Source organism: Canis lupus, chromosome 14 (assembly GCF_048164855.1).
Source record: "Canis lupus baileyi chromosome 14, mCanLup2.hap1, whole genome shotgun sequence".
Classification (NCBI taxonomy): Eukaryota; Metazoa; Chordata; class Mammalia; order Carnivora; family Canidae; genus Canis; species Canis lupus.
In genome coordinates this window covers 47,163,068-47,175,174 of record NC_132851.1, presented here as the reverse complement: position 1 = coordinate 47,175,174, position 12,107 = coordinate 47,163,068, and the positions used below count along the sequence as shown (strand labels likewise).

Below are 12,107 nucleotides of genomic sequence, written 5' to 3'. Positions count from 1 at the left end.
ATCAGAATTTAAAACAACTGTGTCCCTAAGCACCTTGGTTAACTCTTTTTTTTTTTTTTTTTTTTTTTTTATAGCAAGACTTTGTCCATGAAGGAATCGGTGCATTGATTTACATTCTGGTCCAAGTTCTCTGAAGACGGGGACTTTGAGTAGCACTAATCCAAGTGACAGGAGCTCCCTCAGACCATGGAAAGCAAAACGTGCACAGCTGAATGTGGACTTTCTCTTTTCACCTCTCCTGCCTTCGTGATAGATGCACCTCCAATAGCAAAACCTGTTCAACCTCTCCTTCAATCCTCACCCTCTTTTCCTAACATCTCCAACATTTGCAACGTTCTCTTTCCCTTTCCTGGATTGCTTGTGAGGTAAAGGTTGCAGGACACTGTTCTGGTTAAGAGAGAAAGCTACCTTACCCAGGAGGACTTCCACAATCTTGACACCCATACACAGCATCTATTTGTTAAAATTAAATATAAATAATGTAGAAGCTTTACTACACCGAGGAAGAGTTTCCTTTCTTTCAGCCAACCAGTCACATTATCTTAAACTGTTATATCTCTGGAGATGCCAGAAAAATTGGGGATGGAGGCCCTTTCCCAAAAGTCTAACCCGGAGGTGCAGAGCCTAAAGAGCTGGGTGAAAGCCTCAGTGAGAAACTGGGGAAGAGGAAATCCTTTGTCCATTTTTGCCCTAAGACTAGTATTTTAACTTAAACTGTGGTGCGTGGCCATTGGCAGAAGGGATATTTAACTTATCAATTCACTGACTGTAAGGATATAAATTTAAAGATCGATGTTCTCTGACAAAGTATCTGGTTAAAAAACAAAATAGAAAAAAAAAAAATCAGGCTTGGAGAAGCCAAAATGGCAATCTTCATTTTTTGACAGGAAACATCTCTGCTTCTGAGACGTGATTTTAAAGGAAAGAAAATAGTTATTTAATGTTATACATTTTTCTTCCTTTCATCCGGAGTTGTGGCTTTTTCGAACACTAGCAATATTATTCCGATGAGTCTCTGCAATTTCTTAAGAGAGTTTCTTAGCAATATTACTCCATCTTCCAGGTGAAAACTAAAAGATTTGCTTAGAGTAACCCTAAGAGATGAGCACTGGGTGTTATTCTGTATGTTGGTAAATTGAGCACCAATAAAAAATACATTTATTATAAAAAAATAAAAAATAAAAAATTTCAAAAATAAATAAATAGAAAAGAGTAACCCGAAGAGTTTCTGAAACTGAGCTCCCTGGGGATTTGGGGCCATGGGAAATGCTAATAATTTGAAAAATATTGGACATCATAGAAGATCATTAAAGAAACTAAGTTCTCCTCTTCCCTGTTTAAAAGCAAAGAGCTTTGTTTAAAACATTTATTAACAAACTGAATTATATCTCAATAAGAACTCTTGGTTGACAGGGTGATGGTGTTAGGTTGCATAAGAGGATATTAATATTAATACACACAAATTTTGTTCTCGCTGAGGAATTGCTTCCCGGGCCTTGGGTATTAAATGTCATATCCTTTATTAGGTACAATGATATAGTTATTTAACACTCACATTTTCTATCATACTCTTTGGATTTTATGCCTGGCTATCCTCCATTAATTTAAGTATTCTCGAAATTTATGGAGAGCTGTAAAACTAGTAATTAACTTATAGATTTTATCGAAGGAATTGCTATTTATTTCCCAGTTTGTCTTACCACCACTGGCATCCTCTCACTCCTTAAGCAACATTGCCATCTCGTGGCTAAATCCATAACTTCCCAGGGAAAAACACCAAGCCTAAATGAACTAAAGAGACCCAGAAAGCACCAAAGATTAGACTTGATTTACATCCCTAGAATTTCCTCCAATTGTGGATTGACTTGGTTAGGGAGGGAGAAATCATCTCAAGAAATTTTACAACTTGGCACACCTGCGTGGCTCAGTGGCTGAGCACCTGACTTTGGCTCAGGTTGTGATCCTGGGGTCCTGGGATCGAGTCCCACATCGGGCTCCCGGCAGGGAGTCTGCTTCCCCCTCTGCCTATATCTCTGCCCACTGTGTGTGTCTAAATTTTACAACTTTAGTTTCCAATAATCAATGCTGTTTTGTCTTACCACTATTTGGCTCTTCAATGAAGAAAAGCTGAATTCAGACAAGGAAAACTTCAAAAAAGAAAATAACTATCATTTCCGCCAAAGCATCTCCTCTAGAACTACCAGCCCACACATTTCAAATCCTGGCACATTCAAACTGAGGTTACACTTGGCCCATCTGAATCAATATTTCTTCTCTGGAGCTAGTTTAGAACCTGCTTTTCAACTCAGACACTGTCTTGATGAGAGAGTCATCAGGCTCTAAAAAGAAAAGAAGACGTGCTTCGGTTTTCATGAATGGAAGTTGAAACAGGTTCACTAAAAAAGAAAAAAAGAAAAAGAAAAAGAAAAAAAAGAAAGAAACAGGTTCACTTCCAATCTTCTCTTTGGGTCATTTGGGACTTTGCAAAGATAACTGAAAGAGTCAAATTTCCTCTGTTCAATGTTTGGGAAAATCCCAGTGGAGGTAGGCCATCTGTGAGGTCTAATATTTGGATGTCAGTTGCACTCTGTTTTCGATTTTTCTCTAGAGACTCATATGAATAATCATAAAGATGTTCTATGTCTGAAACATCCAGGTGACTAGCTGCATTTGGCAGACAATCATGACGAGGCAAACTATGGCCAATGGGGACTCATTCTTCTATGACTCTCTCAGTTACATACAGTGAACATAGATCTACAGGGTTGAAGGAAACAACTTAGGAGTTTGGTAAGAAATACACTTTCTGACAACTCAACAAGGAAGCTCTCCAAACATGAAACACAAGAGAGGACAATTTTAACCTCTAGGGAAGAAAAATAAAATTGCTCTTCTTTTTCATCTTTTCCTTTCATTGAAAATCTAACTGTATAGCCCATAATTGGCCATATTTTTATACGTGTGTGCAGAAAAAGAATAAATGTGCTAAATTTCCATAATTTACCTGTCACTGGAGTGTGACAAATAATTTAAAAATCTCAGAGGTTTTGAAATAAATACATTATTTTCCATTTAGAAAGTTAAGGACAGCATAATATGTGCAATAAATCATTTCTGTAGTATTTTGCTTATGGATCATTAGAGCCAGATATAGACTAGTGTTTTTCAAACTTGTCTGCTGATATTAAAAATACAGATGCCCCTGGAGATTCTGATTCAGACACTTGGACAGGAGCCCAACAATCCATCTCTGATAAACATGCCAAGTGATTGTCATCATCAAACAAATTTGGGAAATACTAGTCAACATTTTTATTGAAGCGACTTAAGAAACATAGACATGACCACAGTTCAGACTCACTGGAAGAATCATTTTAAGAATCGATTGTCATTTTTAATAACCCAAGTATTCCAAATTTTAGAAAATAATTATTTGAAATTTTCGTAGAAGTAATGCATTGTATAAATCAGGGTATGTGCATCTTTATATGGCATGCTGGTCAGTGTTTTAATTTTGAATAATATCCGCTTGTCTCTTTCATTGATTCGTAATGTCATTAAAGTTTAGGTGCCTGTTTTTAAGAAGTATAAATGATATGCATTAGGGATATTACCTAGGAAAACTGAAACTCTGATAAAGTAAAAGGGAACAAGAGAGAAAGTAGAAACGAAGCAGCAAAAGCATGACATGGTCAGAGATTTAAGGAAAAACACAAATGCTAAAAAAGACTCCCGGACATTGATATGGGGCTCAAGGGAATTCTATTTAATGATACCATTGATAGGAGAAGAAAATAAGACAAAGGAAAAGAGAAGCAGAGATATAAAGAGTAAAGATGGAGGCACTTGGGGGGCTCAGTCTGTTAAGCGTCTGACTCTTGATTTCAGCTCAGGTCATGGTCTTGAGGTTGTGAGAAGGAGCCCCAAGTCAGGCTCTGCACTGGGTGTGGAGCCTTGTTGAGACCCTCTCTCTCCCTCTCCCTGTGTCCCCCCAAAACTGATGTTCTCTCTCTCTCTCTCTCAAAAAAAAAAGGCAATAAATAAGAGATTTCCATTTAGGTATTTCTTTCTTTCTTTCTTTCTTTAATAATAAAATTTTTATTGGTGTTCAATTTGCCAACGTACAGAATAACACCCAGTGCTCATCCCGTCAAGTGCCCCCCTCAGTGCCCATCACCCAGTCACCCCATCCCCCACCCACCTCCCCTTCCATCACCCCTAGTTCGTTTCCCAGAGCTAGTAGTCTTCCATGTTCTGTCTCCCTTTCTGATATTTCCCACTTATTTTTTCTCCTTTCCCCTTTATTCCCTTTCACTATTATTTATATTCCCCAAATGAATGAGACCATATGATGTTTGTCCTTCTCCGACTGACTTATTTCACTCAGCATAATACCCTCCAGTTCCATCCACGTTGAAGCAAATGGTGGGTATTTGTCGTTTCTAATGGCTGAGGAATATTCCATTGTATACACAGACCACAGCTTCTGTATCCATCATCTGTCAATGGACACTGAAGCTCCTTCCACAGTTTGGCTATTGTGGACATTGCTGCTATAAACATCGGGGTGCAGGTGTCCCGGCGTTTCATTGCATCTATATCTTTGGGGTAAATCCCCAACAGTGCAATTGCTGGGTCATAGGGCAGGTCTATTTTTAACTCTTTGAGGAACCTCCACAGTTTTCCAGAGTGGCTGCACCAGTTCACACTCCCACCAACAGTGCAAGCGGGTTCCCCTTTCTCCGCATCCTCTCCCACATTTGTGGTTTCCTGCCTTGTTAATTTTCCCCATTCTCACTGGTGTGAGGTGGGATCTCATTGTGGTTTTGATTTGTATTTCCCTGATGGCAAGTGATGCAGAGCATTTCCTCATGTGCATGTTGGCCATGTCTATGTCTTCCTCTGTGAGATTTCTCTTCATGTCTTTTGCCCATTTCATGATTGGATTGTTTGTTTCTTTGCTGTTGAGTTTAATAAGTTCTTTATAGATCTTGGAAACTAGCCCTTTAACTGATATGTCATTTGCAAATCTCTTCTCCCATTCTGTAGGTTGTCTTTTAGTTTTGTTGACTGTATCCTTTGCTGTGCAAAAGCTTCTTATCTTGATGAAGTCCCAATAGTTCATTTTTGCTTTTGTTTCTTTTGCCTTTGTGGATGTATCTTGCAAGCTCATGGATTGGCAGAATTAATATTGTGAAAATGTCAATGTTACCCAGGGCAATATACACGTTTAATGCAATCCCTATCAAAATACCATGGACTTTCTTCAGAGAGTTAGAACAAATTATTTTAAGATTTGTGTGGAATCAGAAAAGACCCCGAATAGGCAGGGGAATTTTAAAAAAGAAAACCATATCTGGGGGCATCACAATGCCAGATTTCAGGTTGTACTACAAAGCTGTGGTCATCAAGACAGTGTGGTCCTGGCACAAAAACAGACACATAGATCAATGGAACAGAATAGAGAATCCAGAAGTGGACCCTGAACTTTATAGTCAACTAATATTCGACAAAGGAGGAAAGACTATCCACTGGAAGAAAGACAGTCTCTTCAATAAATGGTGCTGGGAAAATTGGACAGTCACATGCAGAAGAATGAAACCAGACCACTCTCTTGCACCATACACAGAGATGAACTCAAAATGGATGAAAGATCTAAATGTGAGACAAGATTCCATCAAAATCCTAGAGGAGAACACAGGCAACACCCTTTCTGAACTCAGCCACAGTAACTTCTAGGCTTCTAATTTAAATAGGAACTTACTTATTGGGGAAAAGTCTTAATAGGTGATAAAATGAAGATTCTTCTTTCACTTGTAGAAGTTAAGAAAACGTAACTCCCAGTGGTCAGCAGCATTTATTCTAAAAAACAACAAATAGGTTCTAAAGAGGCATTTCCTGAAATGGGTCTTCTAGAACAATACCTTTACAAGAGCACCGTGAAACAAGGGTCTCATGGTGAAATAAATTTGCAGGTGCTGTATATGACATCCTCCCTGACGTTTCCCATGAACAGCAGGTGATGAAGAGCTCTTCAGGGTTTGGCAGCAAAGATCGGTTCAACTCAGCTTTTAACACCTTTTTCCAAATGGACAGGGCCACAGAATACTTTTTTTTTCCCACCCCATGTCTTTTAACATCCCACAGACTCAGTGAAGAGAGGGTGGGCTTAACATGAGAAAACGTGGCTTTGAGCTTTTGCTCCAACATTTACTAGCCTCCTGACCTGGGATTAGGTTACTTAATAACGGCCTAGAGACTTCACTTCTCCATCTGTAAAATAGGTTTAATAGCACTGAGTGCTTACCACAATGTCCGGCATACATATGTCAGATTAAGTACGTGTTATTAGTGTTCCACAGAGGATTTTCTGGGAAACTTAGGGTCTTCTTAAGCTTTCTGTCAAATTATCAATATAAAGGAATATTAAGAAAAATAAAGTGTAAATATTGAATTACACCATCGCTCTTAAAACATCCAGGAGAAATTTATTTTTCTAATCAAAGAAAACCCCCCAATGTCTCTTCTTGTTTTCCTCTCTACCCACTGACCCCCTCCTTTTTATTTTGTTAGGCAATTTCACATCAAACCAAGAAAGGTCAGTGATTTGCAGCAACAAGCTAGAGTATGCAAGCAGATGCATCTTGGATCAAAGGTAACCATTTTCTAAGTCTGTTCAGGATTCCGTAACAAAAATACCATAGAGTGGGTACTTTAGACAACAAGCATTTATTTCTTGTAGTCCTGGAGTGCAAGATTAGGGTGCCAGCAGATTTGGTGCCTGGTGAGGACCCACTTCATCGTCCTTCATCGACAGCTGTCTTCTTGCTGACGAGGTGGGAGGGATGGGGGATCGATCCCGGACTTCTTTTATAAGGGCACCAATCCTATTCATGAGGGCTCCACCCAAATGACCTAATCACCTCCCAAAGGCCCCCACCTCCCAATACCAACATTTTGGGGATTAGGTTGCAACATATGAATTTGCGGGGAGACAAATGCCCAGTCTGTAGCAACCATTTCTAAGGTGAAACTGCCTTTTAGAAAGAGAGCACTCTGGCCAATAAGACCGCTCATACCAAACACAGCAGTAGAAGAGGTAAACGCTGGTTTTCATGCCTTCGACCACCCCAATCAAAAGGAAAAACCTTGGCATTATATAACCTGCCAACACCCCACCTCAAGGCCCTCCTCGTCTGTCCCCCTATCCATATGACTTTCAGGAAAGAATCCAAAACTTCATTCAGATTCTGGGGTTACTGCTCCAAGTTATGTGCATTTGCCTTCTGGCATCCTTAAGAGTCCTCAATTTGAGTAAAGTTCTAAAACTGAAATGTCAAGAATCTGCCAATAAAGTGCAAGTAAGTAGGGAGGCCTTGCCAAGAGGGTTCCTAAAATGCTTCTGTGGAAAGTAGATTCTTCAGTCTTGACAACATGTCTTCTCTGGTTCTGATTCATGCCTCTTTCTAAGGGTGAGTACAAGGCCCTTTATGTCCTCCGTAACACTTCCGGTGTATTATTTTAAGCTGCATGTGTATCTCCTCGGGGTCATTCTCATTATATGTTACATGAAGCTGGGAAACCTCCCTCAATAAGTTAATACTGGGTGCTACATCTAGGCTTCTAGGTGACAGTGCCGTGGAAGATTGATTCAACCCACTATCAACATCATGGACTTAGGATGATCTCCCAAATAAGAGGTTATCTTGCACCATCTTTCAGAGAGATCACAGACTCATCCCATGTACATGCTGCCAAGGATGATTAAACACATTCTTTTCACGACTGAAAGTCTTGTTCCCCATTATATTCCCAGGGCCTAACACAGTGCCTGGCGCACCATTTGACAAGCATCGGCAAGTGCTTCTTAAGTGAAGGAATGATGAAACAACTAACATTTCCATTCTGGCTTCAACTTGTGACTCACTCAGCTGAGGCAATCCTAAACCCTCTTATTCTGAAGACATGGCTTGGAAACTTGTTCCCTGGTCTAAGAAGATAGCACTAAGTAGAAGAGAAATGTAAGGCCCCGCCCCAGCATCCCAAGAGCAGAATCAATCACTAAAGGGTTTGATTCATCGAGTGGTACTCAGGATCTTCTTCTGTCCATTGTCCAATTACTTCTAAATAAATATATACTTCTAAAATACATCTCACATCACATTTCAATACATTATTTTGGTTGTAGCACTAAAATTGTGGTTTAAACTCTATTGAAATAAATCTATTACATACCCATTTGTCATCTTCTTTTGTTCACCCAATAGAAAATAGAGTTAGCTGCCCAATTTTGATATACTAATTGCCAGTGATACTATGGAAAGTATAATATTCATGCTGGCACCTGGTGGGCAATTTTTTAAGCATAAAATTGTCCCATTACATTTCATTTTGAAATAAGAAAATTAGTTCCTGCTTTATTTTCAAGGCCCCCGTTCACTCACTGTATTAAGGCCAACACACTTCACTGCTTTGGTATTTAAATGGCATACACCGAATGTCACTTACCCATATGGTTCCTGGGCTCACATTTCAGTGACCTAATGCAGTTTGCAATACTAGCTTCTTAAAAGCTCCATAACACTTTGCCCTTAATTATAGGTGTGATATTATCTAAAGTCAGACTACGAAGAAATCTCTCACTCAACCCAAACTTTATAGAACACTGTTGGCAGCAATTCACCTCATGAAGGATGTGGGGTGCCTAGAAATGAATTATAATGGTCTGCAAATTGCCCTGGAGCTTGGGAATATAGCAGGTGGAGCACACAGCTGTGGTAATGGGAAGTGTCAGATCTGATCTTAGGAGTTCCTTCTCCCTCATTTTACTACTAATGATCCCAGGATCATAGGTTTAGTGGATACTTGTTAAGATTGAGTGATTCACCTGTGAATGACATAACTGAGTTACACTGAGTAACATTCTCTTATACAGTTCATCACATTTTTCCTACTGCCTGGCGTAACTTCCTTATATCTGCCTTCCCAATTAATGTATTTAAATTCTTCAACTGATATGCTGTGCTGATGTCATTTTTGTTTCTGTCTTCCATCATTATCTGCTCCCTATGACAAGAAAATCACCAAAGAATGCAACTGGACATGACATTAAGCTCCCCGAGGGCCAGAACCATGTCCATCACTATATCCCCAGTAGTAGGTACTGAATCTAGCACACTGGAGGGACTCACTGAGTAAGTATGCACGAGTGTATGAATGAATGAACCAATAAGCAAATGAAATGATGTTATAGGCTATGACAGAAAAAAAAAAAAAAGACAGAGTAGATTGATATTCTGAAAGAAAAGGCCTTGGAAGAAGATTGCATGGTGTATCGGAGGAACAGCTTCCTTACATATAAGTTGAAGACATGCCTGAATTTGCTGTAGGAGCAACTAAAATAATGTAAGTGCAAACTCCACAAAAATGGTAAAGCACTACTCAGAGACAGTATCTTGAATGTGATGACAATGGATTGTGAATAAAATTAACTAAAATTGGCAGTTAAACTACAGCATAAAATTGCAGCAACCACAAGGTCAACCCCAGAGCAGGGGTGGGAGTCCAGATTTACTGAATAAATTTGTGGGCCTGGTTCAGACCTTACAGAATGGAGATGGGCAAAGGATATCGCTGAAGGTGGGGATCTGGAAAGAAAGCATCTCAGTGCAAAGAACCTGCAGATAGAGAACCACTCTTTTTCTTGATTTTATTATTAGATGTTAGGCCAGTAATATAAAAATTGACATTTACCAGTTTACAAAGTAAGAGTTTTTCATATTTCAAAGTTACTAAAGTTAAGGTGCATGCCCAGATGAGATGAGTATAGGTCAGTCTCCTTGGCTTTTGTAGATCCTTCCCCCCAATTATTCTAGATTCTTCACCATTTCCTGTGTGGTTACAGTTCAAATTAGAGACTTGAGAAATGACAAGTGTCCAGACAGGGTACAGAGCAAATAAACTGAGGCTATGTGTGAACATTTTCCAAATCAGGGCTGAGTTACCCCGTTCAATTCCTAAAAATGAATTCTCATTGCTTAGTGAGATTTTAGAAAAGGTCTTTTAACATATAACAAAGTAATAGTTGCATGGTTTCAACGTACACCAACTTTTCCAGGGATGCACTTACTCTGCAGATCAAGGCATGACTAAGTTTTTTGTTCAAAACTCTATAAGGAGTTGTCCACCTTTTCAGAATATCATACCCAATGCTGTTTATGATGTTGCCAGTCGAATACATATGGATCTGCACTTGTCACTCAAGACTCTACATACAGGTGTAAGCAACTAGTGACTTAATTTGACCTTCTTGGATGGCAATACCAAAGCCTTTTTACTGAAATGCATTTTATTAAAAACTGCTTTCCCTTTTTTTCTGCTTTGTATTAAAATCAGGATCCTAAGCTCATTATCTAAAAGCCTATATGCATTTGGATCGTATTAACATTGAATTCTATTTCAGAATGACCGGAATATTTGTCATAAAGGGGCACTGAATCTGGCAGCGTTGAGAGAATGTCTAGTCTCACCCAACCTCCACACTCTACAATGAAACTGAGACTCAGAGAGGTGAAGTCACTTGCTCAAGGCCACAAAGCAAACTGATGACCAAGTCAGAGCTGGAAATACCCAGACACCAAGGCCTCCCCAAAGCATGCTGCCTCCCCTTCATGTGATGACTGCATAAGAATACACAGAGGGAGAAAAACTAACCTCATGCTTCAGAATGAGTTGATGACCATTAGACCCAAGGGGCAGGGATGGAGGAGGTCACTCCCACCTCCATCTACCAACACAAGGGACAGGATGCTTTAGGGGGTTTTTTGCTTTGGGTTTTTTGTTTTTTGTTTTTTTCACCTAAAAAACATCAGGTGCTAGTTTGGCACTGAGTTTATCCAGAAAGAGCTGTGGCCAATTCAGAGTTCCTCTCTAAAAGGCACATAGCAAAAACAGTCGTTTGTGAAGCTTGTGTTTAAGGCCACATCAAAGTGTGTGGGGGGTGGGGGTGGGGGGCATACAACACATTGCTTATCTTGGGAAAACTACATTCCATTATTACATAGAACTTGAATTTTTTCATCAGTCCTTCACAGTAATCAAGGTATATTCGCTCAGTTTAAAATCAATAAATGGTACCCCTAGTTTTAAACCTTGAGTTTAAGTATTTTTAATCAGATACAGTTCTTAGGACATCTGAATTTGCAAACAGCTAGAGGGAACAGATAAGGCACATGTCCAAGTCACTTCTATATTTAACATGTACCTTAAAACTGCACGACACATTCCCACAAGATAAACACAAGGCAATTGCCATTGATCTCAAAGCTGGTTCTAGCCAAATCACTTTGCATTTATGAAGCAATAACATTCTCGCAGGTAAGCAGCTTTGGCATTGGAACCCAACTAAAACCAAACTGGGCATCCTCAAAGTAGGAAAAGACAAGCAAGCCCATGATCTATAATCTCTGCAATCATCGCCATCTACCTGTAGCCTGAAGTCACTGCTACCACAAATTCCCCAGCCTAGGATTAGAGCTGTCCTCCAAACAAAAGAAAATTAAAACACTCAACATCGTTTTCTAGCCTTAAGCCCATACCAGCAATTACAATATTTATGACCAATCTGTAAACTAAACTGACTCTGTCTTTTGAACCCCACATGGTAAAGATCTTCCACTTTAATTTGTATGGTTGCCCTAAAAAGCCCTAGTCTCTGAAGATTAAAACCCTGAATCTCTGTGATGGACTTTGCTTCAAATGAATATGATCCTAAACACCTATGCAATCGTTTTTATCAAATTAATGGAATTTGTATCTATAAAATAAAATAAAATGCAGTATGTCTGACGTTACAAGCACGCTAAGCCAAAACATTTAACTCTCTGTGTGGAGTGATACACAGAATTGCGTTTTCACATTATCTTAAGTGAGTTCTGAGGCAGGCAGAGGAGATAGAGATGCTGGGAAAGTTGGCTGTTGCAGATGTACTGTGGCAAAGGAACATGTCGGGTGGCCTTAAAACCCTAGGGAGAAAAACAAACAGTTTGGGATTATGGTCACTTTCTTAGACTTTCTTTTGGAAGGACCTAAATGAAACTAGGGTGGTC

The 12,107-nt window shown here is 39.4% G+C and overlaps 1 protein-coding gene across 3 annotated transcripts in view; it reads right to left on the bottom strand.

Moving 5' to 3' along the window:
* Nucleotides 1–11,844: 11,844 nt before the first annotated feature.
* SPATA18 (spermatogenesis associated 18) overlaps nucleotides 11,845–12,107 on the bottom strand; it is a 36,643-nt gene continuing 36,380 nt past the window's right edge. For all 3 annotated transcript variants that reach the window (XR_012007107.1, XM_072775028.1, XM_072775027.1), the window contains one exon: nucleotides 11,845–12,023. Coding sequence is in view for 2 of the 3 variants with exons in the window: in XM_072775028.1 (XP_072631129.1) it covers nucleotides 12,016–12,023 (8 nt within the window). In the remaining variant the exon portion in view is untranslated. The remainder of the gene's footprint in view (nucleotides 12,024–12,107) is intronic.